At 43.0% G+C, this 18,226-nt stretch overlaps 1 protein-coding gene across 4 annotated transcripts in view; it reads left to right on the forward strand.

Annotated features, from left to right (window-relative positions):
• The window catches only part of ATP2C1 (ATPase secretory pathway Ca2+ transporting 1), a 220,563-nt gene that overhangs the window by 188,709 nt on the left and 13,628 nt on the right, over positions 1-18,226 (forward strand). For all 4 annotated transcript variants that reach the window (XM_070726349.1, XM_070726352.1, XM_070726351.1 and 1 more), the window contains 5 exons: positions 2,004-2,054; positions 3,103-3,269; positions 4,997-5,065; positions 12,195-12,311; positions 12,854-13,001. In XM_070726349.1, the coding sequence (XP_070582450.1) occupies positions 2,004-2,054; positions 3,103-3,269; positions 4,997-5,065; positions 12,195-12,311; positions 12,854-13,001 (552 nt within the window). The remainder of the gene's footprint in view (positions 1-2,003; positions 2,055-3,102; positions 3,270-4,996; positions 5,066-12,194; positions 12,312-12,853; positions 13,002-18,226) is intronic.

Raw genomic sequence — 18,226 nt, forward strand, 5'->3', positions numbered from 1 at the left:
ACATGGGGTTTTACCAGTTTATAAAGCCTTACAAGGGGTGCAGGTTCTTCAAATATCTCCAACATACTGCTGAAACTGCCATGTTTACAGCATCTGGAAGTTGGCCCAAAATGTCATTTTTATTGACTTAGCATTTTGCAACCCTTTACTTGAGGTCTCCTAGAACTCCCAATTTTTAGTCTTTTGATCTAAACTTTTGCACAGCATAGTTTTATATCATAAAGAAACTGTGTGCCAAATTTCATCAAAATCTGGGATGGTAAGGTGCAGACCACTGGTCCATTTGACACGGAATGACTCATTTCCTTTTCACATTTGGTAAATCAGGCCGAAGCGACACAGGTAGACAGAGCTGAAGAGCCTCAGGCTGATTCCTTACATTTTCCGGGATGAGCTTGTGGGTCAGATCCAACCACATTGCAGGCCAGATCCAGCCCACACACCTTGAGTTTTGACACCCTGCCATACAACTATTGTTCCATATCATTTCACAGAAAGAAAGTAGTTTTGTCTTTCCTCTGTTTATTTCTTTGTACTCCTATAAATGTAAATGCTATTATTATTATTATTATTATTATTATTATTATTATTATTATTATTATTATTTAGTTTTGTATGCCGCCCCCCTCCGAAGACTCGGAGCGGCTCACAACAGCGATAATGTGACAAATCCAATACATAAAAACAACATCTAAAAACCCATATCATTAAAAACCATACAATTGAATCATACCATACATAAGTAAATCACATTAGCCTGGAGATACCACAAGTACCCCATGCCTGGTGGCATAGGTGGGTCTTCAGTAACAAATGAAAGGCAAGGAAGGTGAGGGCGATTCTAATCTCCGGGGGGAGTCGATTCCAGAGGGCCAGGGCTGCCACAGAGAAGGCTCTTCCCCTGGGGCCTGCCAGACGACATTGTTTAGTCGACAGGACTCGGAGAAGGCCAACTCTGTGGGATCTTATCGGCTGCTGGGATTCGTGCGGCAGAAGATGGTCCCGAAGGTATTACTATATAATATTGTAAATATTTATAAGCACAATTTATGTATCAAAGCTGCTCTTTTCCCAGAAAGTTCTTTAGAATAATGTGTACAGGATCTCTTAACTCTTAAAAAATTATTCTTATTGTATGGAATTATTTATATTTTCTATTGAGAACATTGTATTTCCTTAAAATGTAAGTACAGTGGTATCTCTACTTAAGAACGCCTCTACTTAAGAACTTTTCTAGATAAGAACCGGGTGTTCAAAACTTTTTTGCTTCTTCTTAAGAACCATTTTCTACTTAAGAACCCAAGCCCTGAAAAAATTCCCAGGAAATTTGAGAGCAGCACGAAGGCCCAGCCAGTTTCCTGCTATTCCCCCTTTAATCCCGGCCATCTCGGGCCTTTCTGGGCTGCCAGAGAAGCCTTTTGGTGGTGCTTAAGGAGGCTTTGGCAGTCCAGAGTGAATGAAGCAGTTTCCTTTCTCTGGGCGCTTGGAGAGGGAATAAACCACTGCTAGCACCCAGAGAAAAGAAACACTCCCTTCGCTCTGGGCAGCAACTGAGCTGCTCCTCTTCTTCTTCCTCCTCCTCCCACCCAAATTCCAAGCTTTTATTTCTTTCCTAATAGGTTTGCATGCATTATTTGCCTTTACATTGATTCCTATGGGAAAAATTGCTTCTACTTATAAACTTTTCTACTTAAGAACCTGGTCATGGAACGAATTAAGTTCTTAAATAGATGTACCACTGTAGTTACTTTATAGGTTTTGGAACATTTAACCATTTTTTTCCTATTGGAATCATAGTAGGATATGTTGTGAGAATGAGAGAGACTAGGTAGGCCATACGAATGTAGTTAGAGAAAAAGAAATAGAATATTAAGAATAGGAAAAAATACTATTTCTGTTTTCCGCTGAGTTGTCTTCTTGTTTGCAGGTCTCCCTAGGCAAGAGTTTAACATTTTAAAGCCTAACTTTTATAACTTTATAACTTTTATGTTTCCACCTCTTAGGTAGCAGTCTTCTACAGAGCCAGCCCCAGACATAAACTGAAAATTGTTAAGGTATGTATTTAGTTTCAAAACAAGCATTCTTTAATTCAAAAACAACCAGCTGAATTTTTTTAGAGCGTTTCAAGAGAATGCTGCTATTTAGGTTAAAGGGTAATATTAAAAATAGTCTGGGATAATTAAAATTAAAATGTTTTCTTTGAAACATTTGTTTTTAAGCCCATCAGTATTTCTATAATTAATTTTTAAAAATTAAATAACTTTAATAAAATACATTTATCTCATACTAGAAACCCATGATTTGGGTTAGGTTATTGTTTCAGATATATTTTTTAACTTAGACAGAGGAACAAAATGATCATAGCCAAGCAAAATGATCAGGAGCGACTTTCACCTTCCCCATTGAGTTTCCTAGTGGGAAGTTTTCATGAAGCATCAAATCCTTCCTTTACCCTTCTCCTTTTCCTTCCATTTCCCCTTCCCCTCCCTTCTTGTTCCCTCTCCCCTCCTTTGCTTTCCTTTCCTTTCTTGTGGGTGAATGATTGCTATCAGATGAACTTCCCTGATATTTTCCTTATTCTCTGCCAGCTTCCCAATGCAAAGGCTTTGCCAGTGGGAAAGTGGTAGGGAGAGTTTGCAATAACAATCAACTTTACAGTTCCTTCTGGCTTCTCCATTGACTATTGGAAAATTGTCAGGGAGCACTGGAAATAGGAAACACGGTGCTGACTAACATGGCAACAGTAATGAACAGGTAGCAATCCAGTGGCGTAAAAGTGGCCATAATTTCCCAAAATTTCATTCCCACAGGAATTTTGAGTCCCAGCATTCTATAAGTTAGTCCATTTGAGATACCCTGGTTTAATAGTACTTTCCAAATTAACCCAGTTGACTGAGTTAAATTGACCCAGTTTGGCTGAGTTGAGTTTACAGGCAAAAAAGCACAAGAATTTTACTAGCTTATATATGTGTATAGTAGAGAGATTCATGAAATCTACATCTTCATAAAAAGAAGTAATGTTTAAATGCATATGTTCATTATAAAATCTTAGACCAGTAAAATACTTTGACATAATTGGGGTGTTGTTGTTTTTTCCCTTAGTCCCTTCAAAATAATGGTGAAGTAGTTGCTATGACAGGAGATGGAGTGAATGATGCGGTAGCATTAAAAGCTGCAGATATTGGAGTTGCAATGGGGAAGACCGGCACTGATGTTTGTAAAGAAGCAGCTGATATGATCATGGTGGATGATGACTTTCAAACAATAATGTATGTTTGAATTATAGGGTCATTTTGGATGCAACATAATTTTATTATTTGTATAATGTCATTTGTGTAGAAAATAATTGGCATTCATAGAATAATGGTGATTCATTGACTCAGGTTGAAGACGGTCTCTGCTCCAGCAGTTCAAGTTCTAGCACTATGTGCCCGGTAAACTCCCACTATTTGCCTCAGCTTCTTCCCATTAGCAGTTTGAAAGTATGTCCTATGCAAGTAGATAAATGGGCACCACTTTGGTGGGGAGACAAATAGGTGATCTGTGCAGGCAGTCAGCTTTCTGCTACCTCCGAACCTTTTCATTGTGGTGCCCATTGGCAAGGCACCTTTGAGGGAAGGAGAGGGGTTTGAATGACACTGTATGAAGAACCACTGTGTCTTTCTAGTGCAAAACTAGCTAGCCCTCTACCAGTGCACCACAGCAAACACAGCGGTGACTTTTATCAAGTCATGGGAAAATAGCCATTATTGCAGCCAAAACAAAGAGGAATCTGATGCCATCTTTTTGAGCTAATACAATTTATCAAAAGGCATACATTATTTTAAGTTACAGTTTACTTTATCAGATACATAGAATGGCTCAACTAATACACGATTTAAATTGGGATGGTGGGAGAATACTTATACAAATACAGATTGCACAGTAAATTTCTTGTCAATTAACAATTGTAATGTGTTAAAAAAAATTCTGTAGTAGACTGAAATCTTTCAGTATGTATTCAGCAAACTTTTGCTCAATTGTGCTGTCAAATTTTATTTATTCCATAGTAATTACTTCATGATCTATACTGAATGCTAGGGGAAGTTAAAAGTCCTCTGATACTAAGTGTCCTGGTCTTGAGCCCTGATACATACCTTTAATGTAGTGAATAAAGTTGGGGCGCTATCATGAAGTTTTTGGTATAAATGTGGAAGCAAAATGTTTATTGCAAAATGTTTATTGCTGAGGTTACAACAAACAGAAATAGAGGAATATGCTATGTAATGCCAGCAGACCCATAGTTATGCTGTCAGTTATTACCAGTTATTTGATGCTTGATTTTGGTGATCTGTCTTTTAATAGGTATTCATTCATTGGAATCAGTTTGGCTTAATTGATTTGACTATTGATTTCATTGAGTGGATACATTAACCTATTGAATGTCTACTGGATTAATTAAAAAAAACTACTATTATTGGATTAATCCATTTAGTTGAGCAATTCTAGTATAGTTGTAGTATAGTTTAGTTGTAAACAAATATGATTGTGGGTGTCCGTGGTGTAAGTTAGAAGCATGTATATGCATGGCAATTTGTAGCTTTCTTATATTTATATTTTAAAATTGTATTATACAGGTTAAAGATGTATTATACAGGTAAAGATTAAGGGTAATGAGGGGGCTGAAATTGTTAAAGTCTTGATGTATTGAATGAGAAATTATTTTCTATGGGTCCAGATGATGAAAAGGTCATGAATGAATCTCAGGAAAAGCAGGAAAAGTGTTATGCCTTTTAATAAAATTTGTTAATCCTGTACAGTGCTACCACCGTCCATCTGAATTAGATTACTTTTATATACAAAAGCTGAAAGAAACTAAATTATTTTTAAAAGTATTTTAGATAACACTGAATATAAAGTAAAATAAATGGTCAAAAGCAAGTTTTCAGGATGATGTTTCTTTACTTTTTTACTATTCATTTTCTTTAAGCATTTTATCTTTCTTTTTGTATTTCAGGTTTGCTATTGAAGAGGGTAAAGGAATTTATAATAATATTAAAAATTTTGTTAGATTTCAACTTAGCACGTAAGTTTGAAAGCAGTGTCAGATATTTCTTATTATAAATTTTATTTACAGGATCATTTACATAGATATTTGCAGGACTGGTTTTGAAATAAACTGAATTTGGTATTGCTACTCCTGCATGCTTTTTACTCTTCAGCCCTAACTACAGTATTTCCTAATAATGAGTCTAAGTAATAATATCACTGCCATATCTGCAGCTGATAGCTCAAATCTCTGTTTCAAAGCAAATCAAATCTCTCTCTCAAATCATGTTATTCACATGAGATTTTGAACAAAATATTTGTACAGACAAAACTGAATTTTGGCAGCCTATATTTAAACTGCATAAATAATCAGATATAAATTATATATTTTTATTAATAAACATTGGATAGATAAAACATATATGCAGTAGATTTTTCAGCTTTTAATCGTAGAGTTGGATAGTTTTCTCTACTGATAAGGTATGTATTTTCTCCACATTGTAGCAGAAGGACTCAATAGGAACAGGGCTTAGTATTTTCACTTCTGTGTAAGAATGGTTGGTCCCATTATATGATAACTGCTTAATATGAAACTTAATAAACTGAGATATTTTCATACTCAAAGCTCTTTTCATATCCTATTGCTTAAGTAATGTTCTTAAAATGACAGAAAACAGTAAAGCTACAGATATTTTGTTTGAAGTAGATATAACACCTTGAATACTTAACATTTATTTTGTGATATACAGTGGTAATAATAATAATAATAATAATAATAATAATAATAATAATAATAATTTATTAGACTTATGCCGCCCCTCTCCGAAGAATCAGGGCGGCTCACAATAACAATAAAACAATACAGATACAGATACCTATTATCTTAAAAACAATTCATACTACACAGTCATACCAACTCATAACTTTAATGGTCAGAAAAGGGGATACATTAGTTGTCCCATGCCTGGCGAGATAGATAGGTCTTCAGGCTCTTGCGAAAGGCAAGGAGGATGGGAACACTTCGAATCTTCGGAGGGAGTTGATTCCAGAGAGCCAGGGCCACCACAGAGAAGGCTCTTCCCCTAGGCCCTGCCATATGACATTGTTTGGTCGACGGGACCTAGAAAATGCCAACTCTGTGGGACATAATCGTACCTCTACCTAAGTATGCCACTGCTTAAGAACTTTTCTAGATAAGAACCAGGTGTTCAAGATTCTTTTGCCTCTTCTTAAGAACCATTTTCTACTTAAGAAAAATTTCTCAGGAAATTTAAGAACAGCACGAAGGCCCAGCCAGTTTCCTGCCATTCCCTCTTTAATCCCGGCTATTTCGGGCTTTTCTGTGCTGCCAGAGGACCCTTTCAGTGGTGCTTAGGAGGCTTTGGCGAACGAAGCATTTTCCTTTCTCTGGGCACTTGGAGAGGGAATAAACCTTTGCCAGTGCCCAGAGAAAAGAAACGCTCCCTTTGCTCTGGGCAGCCCAGAGCGAATGGAGCATTATTTATTTATTTATTTATTCATTCATTCATTCATTCATTCATTTATTTACTTATTTATTAGATTTGTATGCCGCCCCTCTCCACAGACTTGGGCCGGCTCACAGCAGCAATAAAACAATACAGTGTTCCCTCAATTTTCACTGGGGATGCATTCTGAGACCACCCGCAAATGTCGATGTTCCATAAAGTAGAGATGCGGAAGTAAATATGGCTATGAACAGTATCACAAGCCTTCCCTTAACTCTTTAAACCCCTAAATTACAATTTCCCATTCCCTTAGCAACCATTTAGATTATTGCTCACCATGTTTATTTATTAAAGTTTATTTAAAAAAATATGTATTAAAGGCAGACGAAAGTTTGGCGATGACATATGATGTCATCGGATGGGAAAAACCGTGGTATAGGGGGGAAAAGTGTGAAGTATTTTTTAACTAATATTTTTTTAAAACCGTGGTACAGTGGAACCCCGACATAAGAGCTGCTCTACTTAAGAGCAACTCGAGATAAGAGCTGGGAGGGGAGAGATATTTTTGTTCTACTTACAAGCCCAAATTCGAGATACAAGCGCCAAGGAGCTGTCTCCTGAAGCCAAACGCTAACTTCCGCGTTCGGCTTCAGGAGACAGCTGCGAAGCGGCGCGCGTGTTTTAAAAGGTTGCAGCCGGCCTGGGGGGCTCGGGGGGGGGGTGCTTGCAGCTTTCTTTCTTGCTCTTTTTCTTTCTCTCTTTTACCTTCCCTTCCTCTATTTCTTCTTTTCTTTCTCCTTCCCACCTTCTTCCCTCCCTCCCTCCCTTCACTCATTCCTCTCTTACTCTCCCCTTTCATAAGTTTCCTTGCTTCCTTCCTCTGTTCCTGTCCCTTCCCCCTTTCTTTCTTTCTTTCTTTCTTTCTTTCTTGCTCTTTTTCTTTCTCTCTTTTACCTTCCCTTCCTCTATTTCTTCTTTTCTTTCTCCTTCCCACCTTCTTCCCTCCCTCCCTCCCTTCACTCATTCCTCTCTTACTCTCCCCTTTCATAAGTTTCCTTGCTTCCTTCCTCTGTTCCTGTCCCTTCCCTCTTTCCTTCCTTTCTTCCCACCCTCCGTCCATTCATTCACCCATTCCTCTCTTGATCGCTTAAAGCCGGTCCCTGGTGCAAAAAGGGTTGGGGACCTCTGTCCTACAGGATTGGGTGGCAGAGAAGTTGAACATATGTAAATTTAAAAGTTTAAGAAAGTTTACAAGTTAAGTGAAAGAAACTTCATTATTCATTTATATGTACATGTACATTTCTTCATTAAAAACATGTCTTTCTGCATAATTTAGACTAACTTTGTGAGTTTTTTGAGGGCTGGAACCAATTAAAATTATTTACATTAATTCCTATGGGGAAAAGTCGTTCGAGATAAGAGCTGCTCGACTTAAGAGCCCAGGTCCGGAACGAATTAAACTCGTATCTCGAGGTACCACTGTATAGACTTTTCGCAAAGTTCGAAGCCGAGAAAATCAAGGGAACACTATACAATTTCCTTTCTCTGGGTACCGCCTCAGAGTCCCTCTTTTTTTTTAAGCCTTAAAGTTTTGGATTTTTTTTTATTCACCTCACTTTCCTTCAGCAGCGATTGTCATCCTCCTCTTCTTCCTCCTCCTCCTCCTCCCACCAAAATTCCAAACTTTTATTTCTTTCCTAATTGGTTTGCAAGCATTATTTGCTTTTACATTGATTCCTATGGGAAAAATTGCTTATACTTACAAATGTTTCTACTTAAACATAGAAACCTGGTCACGGAATGAATTAAGTTCTTAAGTAGAGGTACCACTGAATGTTCATTCAGCTGATATAAGAAAGATTTTGCTACAATAGATGTACAATAGATTTCTAGCTTGTTTTTGCAGCTCTTTAACAATATTAATTTCTGAATATTTATTGATACTTTTATGTAAAAAGGAGCAACGTTCTATTTATAACAAATTGCTCCTGCTAGATGATTTATTAACTATAGGTAGTAAATGAAACCTCAGAATTCGGAGAATGGAAAAAACCATTACCATCATATGTGTCTTGAAACTTTCTATGATAGTGACTAATATCCATGATATCCCTGTCCCTCTGCTGCATTGGCTTTATTTGTATCTAATATAGGCATGTTTGCTTAGGAGAAAAAGCACAGTACTATTCACGTTTGATGATAAGCCTTAAAGCAGAGAATGGGTGTATGTTGGAAAATAATTTAGTAAACTGCTGTGAGTCAATTGTTTATATTGACCTTTCCTTAAATGCTAACAAAAAAGTTTCTGAAGAATCATCTGGGGGAGAAGAAGCAAAAGTAATGAAAGTCCCAATTACAGAAAGGAGAAAAATGAATGAACCCAAGGAGAGACTATGATGCAATACAAACCTGAATAGACTCAGAAAATAAAATAAATATTGATTCATGCTTCAACTGACATGAATCACCATCATGTTTTCTCTTTCTCCTTTTCTTATTACTGTCTTTTCTCTGTGTTTTGGAATTTTATGTAATGACCTGAGGACATATATTTAATTACACTGATTTTTGTAAAGGAACATACATAGATTTTTTTTTTACTAAAAAGTAAGATAAACATGTTACCAAAGTAGCAATTATTAAAATTAAAAATAAACCAAACATTTTGAATTTTGACAGTACAGTAATACCTCGTCTTACGAACCTAATTGGTTCCCAGGAGAGGTTCGTAAGGCAAAAAGTTCGTAAGACGAAACATTGTTTCCCATAGGAAACAATGTAAAATGAATGAATGCGTGCAACGAAAAAGAGCAAAAAAACGCCGCCGCCCGGCTGTCACCTTTTGAAACAGCCGAGCGCTTCTCAGCGTTCTCCCAATGCCGAACCCGGAAGTTCGGCAAAAGTTTGGGTTCGGGTGGCCGCCGAGAAGCCCCGCTGCCCGGCTGTCACCTTTTGAAACAGCCGGGGGGGCTTCTCAGCGTCCTCCTGAGCCCGAACGCCAAACCCGAACTTCCAGGTTCGGCGTTTGGGAGGCCACCAAGAAGCCCTCCGGCCATAGTTCCCTCTAAGCTGAGCAGTGAGCAATCGCTCACTTAAAAATCATCATCAACTCAGAGTTTTCCAAACCTGCCCAGAAGCCGAGAGGGAAAGAGTGAGAGGGAAGGAGAGACAGAGGAAGAGAGGAAGAGAGAGAAACAGATAGAAAAAAAAGAGGAAGGAAAAGAGAAAGAAAAAGAATGGGAGTAAGGAAGAGAGATAGAAAATCAAAATCTAGTTTGAAACTAGCTCAACTATTTAAGTGGCATTTTGATATTGATAGAGGTGCCCTATTATGAGCTCACTGTTATAGACACACAGTACAGTATTTTATTTTGAAATTCTCTGGGGCAAAACAGGGTGGGTTTTTTGTTTGTTTGTTTGTTTGTTTATTCATTCATTCATTTATTTATTTATTTATTTATTTATTTATTATTTCTGTGCCGCCCAGTCCCAAAGGGACTGCCACTCAGACACTATACTTTTCCGCCCACCCCCCCAAAAAATTAGAGGGAACACTGCCTCCGGCTGTTTCAAAAGGTGACAGCCGGGCGGTGGGGCTTCTCGGTGGCCTCACGAACATGAACTTGTGCCGAACTTACGGGTTCGGCGTTCGGGAGGCCGCCGAGAAGCCCCTCCACCTGGCTGTCACCTTTTGAAACAGCCGGGGGGCTTCTCAGCAGCCTCCCGAACGCCAAATCCGGATGTTTGGGTTTGGCGTTCGGGTTCAGGAGGACGCTGAGAAGCCCCCCGGCTGTTTCAAAAAGCAACAGCCGGGCGGCGGGGCTTCTTGGCCTCCCGAACCCGAACTTTTGCCGAACTTCCGGGTCGGCGTTCAGGAGGCCGCCGAGAAGCCCCGCCGCCTGGCTGTCACCTTTTGAAACAGCCGGGGGGCTTCTCGGCGGCCTCCCGAATGCTGAACCCGGAAATTCGGGTTTGGCGTTCAGGTTCAGGAAGACGCTGAGAAGCCCCCTGGCTGTTTCAAAAAGCGACAGCCGGGCGGCGGGGTTTCTCGGCGGTGGCGGGTTCGTAAGACGGAAAAAGTTTGTAACAAGAGGCAAAAAATTTCTGAACCCCGGGTTCGTATCTCGGGTTGTTCGTATGGCGAGGGGTTCGTATCATGAGGTACCACTGTATTGCATAGATTCCAAGACAAAGAATACAGGAACTTTTTAAATACATTTTTTTAAAAAAAGTTGGACATAATTTACGTAGACTAGAAAAGAATCAAGTAAAGTGTTACAGCTTCCAAACATCCTTTTGAAATTATATAACATTTCCCCCAAAACTTTGGCAACTTAATAATAATAATTAATAATTTATTAGATTTGTATGCCACCCCTCTCCAAGGACTTGGGGCAGCTCACAACAATAATAAAATACAATAGACAGTGGTACAAATCTAATATTAGTAAAACTGAAGTTAAAATCCCTTAATATTAAAAAACAACCAATACTACAGAATCATACCATTCTCAAGTGCTATAATCAGCAAAAGGGGGGACAACATAAGTGGGTCTTTAACATCTTGCGGAAGATGGGGAGGGTGAGGGCAATTTGAATCTCTGGGGGGGAGTTGATTCCAGAGGGCCGGGGCTGCCACAGAGAAGGCTCTTCCCCGGGTCCCTCCAGACGGTATTGTTTAGTTGACAGGACCCAGAGAAGGCCAAATCTGTGGGACCTAATCAGCCGCTGGGACTCGTGCGGCAGAAGGCGGTCCCGTAGGTATTCTGGTCCAATGCCATGTAGGGCTTTATAGGTCATTATATGGGGTGGAGATGTACAGCTAGGTGTCATCAGCATACTGATGGCACCTCACCCTTGGATGATCTCACCCAGCGGTTTCATGTAGATATTAAATAGCAGGGGGGAGAGGACTGACCCCTGAGGCATCCCAAAGGGTAGAAGCCTCGAGGTCGACCACTGACCTCCCATTAACACCGGCTGCGATCGGCCAGAGAGATAGGAGGAGAACCACTGCAAAACAGTGCCCCCCACTCCCAACCCCTCTAGCTGTCGCAGAAGGATACCATGGTTGATGGTATCGAAAACTGCTGAGAAGTCAAAAAGCACCAGGACAGAGGATAAAACCCTGTCCTGGGCCCGCAACTTCCAGATATGTAGACTTAATTCTCTGAATTTCACAGGAAGCAGGTCAAATGCATTTACAGTAGAGGTTGTCAAGGTTGGAAAACATTCTGTATTTTATAACGTATCAAAATGCTTTGGGAGATTCTCTAAGCATATCCAAGTTTGGAATGGCTTTCAAATTTGATACACATACAAATTAATACAATTCAGGGTTGCACAACTAAAGCTAAACATTTTGTTACTGGAACCTTGATTTCGTATAAACACAAAAAAGTCCAGTTTATTTTGATTGTTACAAAATACATATTCTTATCAAATAGTCAAAACCACTATTAACTCTATTTCAGTAGCAGAGGATACTGTAAATTTTGAATTGCTGAATGCGAAAGCTATAATTTATGTTGCCCCAAATAAAATCCTTACTTACGCGATCTGACTTAAATTAATTGTATTTTTATTCTGTATGTATATTTGTTTGCTATTCATTTCTATTATATTTTTCTTTTACATTCTCCCTCATCCTCCCTTTTTTTGGCTATGCTGACAGCTGTTTAAAATAACCTTTTTCAACAGGAGTATAGCTGCATTGACGTTAATCTCATTGGCCACATTAATGAACTTTCCTAATCCTCTTAATGCTATGCAGATCTTATGGATCAACATTATCATGGATGGGCCTCCAGCTCAAAGGTATTCTTTTTAATGTTTCAGGGTTGCACAACTAAAACTAATGCATTTTTAATTTCTTACATAATTTGCAGTCTGTAGTTGAACTTTTTATAATTTCTTCCATTCATAAGGCAATTAAATCAATTTTTTTATTTAGCTGTCAAGACAGCACTTGAAAATTATTGCAATAAATATTTATTTCTGTATCATTTTCAAAAGACTGCTTTTTAATATCACCAGTGTCCCAGCAGGACATTTGAAGAAATTTGCTAAATCACTAACAGTAAATGGTTTTTAAGAAATGCTGACATGGTGAGATTACATAGGTAATAAATTTTGCAGGTAGTGTCAGATAAGAGTTACCGTAATTGAATTAAAGCCAGAATAGTCATATTCATATTTCATTGATTCCAGTGACTAATCTAGTTTGGATTAAGCCTATTTTGATTAGTTGATTGAAAAATATACACCCACACTTAAATTGTCAAATACCATATTGACTGATTGATGTGATATTAATAAAGTTAAACTTTTATAAAATTATTTGCTTTCTTAATTTTTAGTCTTGGTGTAGAGCCTGTAGATAAAGATGTTATCCGAAAACCTCCACGAAATGTTAAGGACAGTATTTTGACCAAAAATCTGATTATTAAAATTCTAATTTCATCTATAATTATTGTATGTGGAACACTATTTGTCTTCTGGAGAGAGGTAGGAACCATCTGTTTGTAATGTTAATATTTACTTGCAATATTGTTTATATTACAGGAAATACAAATATAAAAATATATACAGTGATCCCCTGCTCGTTGCGAGGGTTCCGTTCCAGGACCCCCTGCAACGAGCGGGTTTTCGCGAAGTAGCGCTGCGGAAGTAAAAACACCATCTGCGCATGTGCAGATGGTGTTTTTACTCCCGCAGCGCTAGCGAGGAGCCGAAGATTGGGGGCGGCGCGGCTGTTTTAAAACGTCGCCGCCGGCATGGGGGGCTTCCTAGCAGCCCCCCAAACCCAGGTTGGGGGTCCGGGGGGTGCTGGCAAGCCCCCCATGCCGGCGGCAACATTTTAAAACAGCCGCGCCGCCCCCAATCTTCGGCTCCTCGCTAGCGGGCAGGCAGGCGGCGGACAAGCCGTTCGCTGTCGCTGGCTGTCGCCGCTTTCGAGCTGAGTCCTGGAGCGAATTCGCTTCAGGACTCAGCTCAAAAGCGCCGAGAGCCAGCGCCAGCGAACGGCTTCTCCGCGCTGGCTGTCGCTGCTTTCGAGCTGAGTCCTGGAGCGAATTCGCTTCAGGACTCAGCTCAAAAGCGCCGAGAGCCAGCGCCAGCGAACGGCTTCTCCGCGCTGGCTGTCGCCGCTTTCGAGCTGAGTCCTGGAGCGAATTCGCTTCAGGACTCAGCTCAAAAGCGCCGAACCAGCGCCAGCGAACGGCTTCTCCGCGCTGGCTGTCGCCGCTTTCGAGCTGAGTCCTGGAGCGAATTCGCTTCAGGACTCAGCTCAAAAGCGCCGAGAGCCAGCGCCAGCGAACGGCTTCTCCGCGCTGGCTGTCGCCGCTTTCGAGCTGAGTCCTGGAGCAAATTCGCTTCAGGACTCAGCTCAAAAGCGCCGAGAGCCAGCGCCAGCGAACGGCTTCTCCGCGCTGGCTGTCGCCGCTTTCGAGCTGAGTCCTGGAGCGAATTCGCTTCAGGACTCAGCTCAAAAGCGCCGAGAGCCAGCGCCAGCGAACGGCTTCTCCGCGCTGGCTCTCGCCGCTTTCCAGCTGAGTCCTGGAGCGAATTCGCTTCAGGACTCAGCTCGAAAGCGGCGAGAATGAACCGCGTGGGCGGGCGAAGGGCGGGCGGCAGCGAGGAGTTTGCGTGGGCGGTGGGGAAACTCCTTGCTGATGCCCGCTGCTCGCCCTCCCGCCAGCAAGAGGGGGAAGACCCAGGGAAGCCGCCCAGCAGCTGATCTGCCGGGCGCCATCTACGCATGCGTGCCCATAGAAAAAAAGGGCACACATGCGCAGATGGTGTTTTGACTTCCGGGTTGAAAAATCGCAAATTACCCTGTTCGCAATGGTCGGGGACGCAATAACCGGGGTATTACTGTAATCTATGACTGAGATCTAAAGAAACATATAATATAGTCTGTGTAAGCAAGAAAGCTTTAGATTCTGGATTTTTGAATAACAGTCTTAAATTGTATTGTATTTGTATTTATTACATTTGTATGCCGCCCCTCTTCGTAGACTCAGTGATAAAAATGGTACATAGTGACAAATAATTAAAATCTAAAATAGCAATTATACATATAAAAAATCTATAAAAAAAACCAGTAAATAAAAACATACATACAGTCATGTTGTGCACAGAAACTACATAGGCAAGGGGAAGATGTCTCAGTTCCCCCAAGCTTGATGACAAAGATGGGTTTTGAGGAGTTTACGAAAGGCAAGGAGGGTGGGGGCAGTCCTAATCTCCGGGGGGAGCTGATTCCAGAGGGTCGGGCCGCCACAGAGAAGACTCCCCCTGGGTCCTGTCAGACGGCATTGTTTAGTCAACGGGACCCGGAGAAGACCAACTCTATGGGACCTAACCGGTCGCTGGGATTCGTGCGGCAGAAGGCGGTCTCGTAGATAATCTGGTCCGGTGCCATGCAGCGTTCCCTGTAAACTGCGCGTGTGCCCCAAAATAGCCCCCCGCGCACCCTTTTTCACGGGCGTGTGCTCCCCATCCCCCTGCCAGCCTGCGGGGGTGCGGGGCAGGGAGGCGCCGGCAGTAGAAGGGAAGGGAGTTGCGGCCGCCGGCCCCCTCGGCCTTTTGGTGCTGCCCCCCACCCGCCCGATCCACCCCCTCTGCTCCTCCGCCACCTCCTGCCTTTGGGTGCGGCTCCTTCCGCACCAGGAACGCACGCCGGCGAAGGCTTTTCTTATTTTGAATGTGCCGGGCGGGCTGGCAGGGGGATGGGGAGCGCACGCAACCGCCTGCGCGCCCCCGACATTGAATATCACCTTCGCCAGCCTCCGCTGTGAGAAGAACGGAGAGAGAACGAGAGAGAGTGAGAGCAACAGACAGCAAGATAGAGAAAAAGTGAGAAAGAGAGAGAGAGAGAAAGGGGGGAGAGAAAGAGATAGCAAGAGAGAGAAAGAGTGTGAGAAAGAAAACAAGAGAGAAAGAGTGAGAGAGAGAGAAAGCAAGAGAGAGAGAAAGAAAACAAGAGAGAGAAAGTGAGAAAAAGAGAGAGAAAGAGGGGGAGAAAGAGAGAGAGAGAAAGAAAGAGAGAGATGAGAGAGGAAGGAAGAGAGTGAGAGAGAGGAAGAAAGCAAGAGAGAGACAGACAGAGAAGGCAAGAGAGAGAGAAGAGTGGAAGGAAGAGATAAAGAGAAATGATAGAAAAAAGGGGAGAAAAGAGAAATGAGAAAATGAATGAGGCAGAGAATGACAGGAAAGAGAGAGAAACAGAGAGAGAAGTGACTCTTGATTTAAAGCATATTGTAAAAGCACTTAAATAATAACAGAGAAAAAAAAACCCAGCCCTCACCTGTTTTTAATAATAGTTATGTTTTTGGTTTTGCTGGTTGATTTAGTTTTAATAGTAATGGATTTTGGTTTTTTTAAATTATTAATTTCTTTTAATAAAAAAGAAGGGATTTTTTTAATTTATTTGTTTATTTGTTTATATATATAAACAAATATAAATGAAATTGATTTTGACAGTACCAAATTAATTTCCAAAACCGAACACTACAACAAAATAATAATCATGGAAGCCATCGAGATAGAAAATCATCCCCAAAATATGAACAAGCGGGATGATACCTCCCGCTTACCAGACATCTGGAAACCAGCCCTCAAACGTATCCCAGCCATAGAAACCAGACTCAGAACACACATTGCAAAACAATCAAGTAGCCTGCAAGTTCCAACTACTCAGGATATCACGCCTAATCTACAACCATTAACTAATCAGCATACCTCAGCTACATCAACGACCCCAGATGTTACCCCACTAACTCACCAGGAAGTTTCTACACAGCAGGCAATTGCTGAGCCATCAAACCACACCCAGCCACCAGTATTTATAGAAGGAAGGCAGCTCAGGTCTCGCAGTGTTCGCCTTAGAACAAGGACAGAAACACCAGCCTGAAGATGACGAGTGAGACCTCGTCAAAACGTCGCCAGAAATTTCCAAATCCTACACAGGAAGAAACCCGAATATACCAAGACCATCATATAGTGGTACCTCAAGATACGAACCTAATTGGTTCCAGGGGGAGGTTCGTAAGACGAAAGGTTCGTAAGACAAAACATTGTTTCCCATAGGAAACAATGTAAAGTCAATTAATCCGTGCAACAAGAACCCCCCCCCCCGCAAAAAAACGTTGCCACCCGGCTGTCACCTTTTAAAACAGCCGGGGGGGGGGGCTTCCCAGCAGCCTCCCGAACCGGGAAATTTGGCAAAATTTCGGGGTTCGGGAAGCTGCTGGGAAGCCCCGCAGCCCGGCTGTCACAACAACCGGGAGGCTTCCCAGCAGCCTCCTGAACCCGAACGCCAAACCCCAACGCCAAACCCTCCACGCACTTCGCCCTGAATGCCTCCTGGCCGCCTGGCAGATCGCTCTTGCCCGGCTCCCCGCCCCTCTTCTGCTGGCCACGTTGGCTGCAGCGGCAGTGACAGCTACGGCTTCTCCTCCTCTTCCTCCTCCACCTCCTGTGGCCACTTTCCCCAAGAAGCCTCCCGTCCACAGAGGAGGCAAGGATACCTTTGGGCTGCTTCAAAGCCCAGGCGGCTCCGAAGAAAAGGGGGGCTGCAGCGGCAGGGGCTGCTGCAGCTTATCCTCCTCTTCCTCCTCCTGCGGCCGCCTTCCCCAAGGATCCTCCCGTCTGCAGAGGAAGCAGGGAGAGCTTTGTGCCACTTCGGAGCCTGGAGGAGGAAGAGGAGGAGAAGCCGCAGCTGTCACTGCCGCTGCAGCCAACGTTTTCTTCAAAGCCACACCAGGCTCCAAAGCGGCGCAAAGCTCTCCCTGCCTGCTCTGCGTTCGGGAGGCTCCTTGGGGAAGGTGGCCGCAGAGGAGGCAGGGAGAACTTTGTGCCACTTCGGAGCCCGAAGGAGGAAGAGGAGGAGAAACCACAGCCACCGCTGTGGCCACACTTTCTTTCGGAGCCCGGCACAAAGCTAACCCCGCCCCCTGTGCAGCCAGAAGGCTCCTTTGGGATGGCGGCCGCAGGAAGAGGAGGTGGAGAGACAGGATAACTTTGCGCCGCTTCGGAGCCCGTTTCTTTCCTGCTGCCACTATCTCCTTGAAGGTTTTCCCGACGAAGCGCTGCGCTGGGCTCCAAAGTGGCGCAAAGTTCTCCCTGCCTCCTCTGCGGCCACCTTCCCCAAGGAGCCTCCCGACCGCAGAGCAGGCAGGGAGAGCTTTGCGCCGCTTTGGAGCCCGGTGTGGCTTTGAAGAAAACGTTGGCTGCAGCGGTAGTGACAGCTGCGGCTTCTCCTCTTTTTCCTCCACCTCCTGTGGCCACTTTCCCCAAGAAGCCTCCCATCCACAGAGGAGGCGGGGATACCTTTGCGCTGCTTCAAAGCCCGGGTGGCTCCGAAGAAAAAGGCGGCCGCAGCAGCCGGGGCTGCTGCAGCTTATCCTCCTCTTCCTCCTCCTGCGGCCGCCTTCCCCAAAGATCTTCCCGTCTGCAGTGGAAGCAGGGAGAGCTTTGTGCCACTTCGGAGCCCGTTTCTTTCCTGCTGCCACTATCTCCTTGAAGGTTTTCCCGACGAAGCGCTGCGCTGGGCTCTGAAGTGGCGCAAAGTTCTCCCTGCCTCCTCTGCGGTTGGGAGGCTCGTTGGGGAAGGTGGCCGCCTTCCCCAAGGAGCCTTCTGGATGCGGGATTAGCTTTGTGCCGGGCTCCGAAGGAAAGTGTGGCCACAGCGGTGGCTGTGGTTTCTCCTCCTCTTCCTCCTCCGGGCT

This window comes from Erythrolamprus reginae, chromosome Z (genome assembly GCF_031021105.1).
Source record: "Erythrolamprus reginae isolate rEryReg1 chromosome Z, rEryReg1.hap1, whole genome shotgun sequence".
Classification (NCBI taxonomy): Eukaryota; Metazoa; Chordata; class Lepidosauria; order Squamata; family Dipsadidae; genus Erythrolamprus; species Erythrolamprus reginae.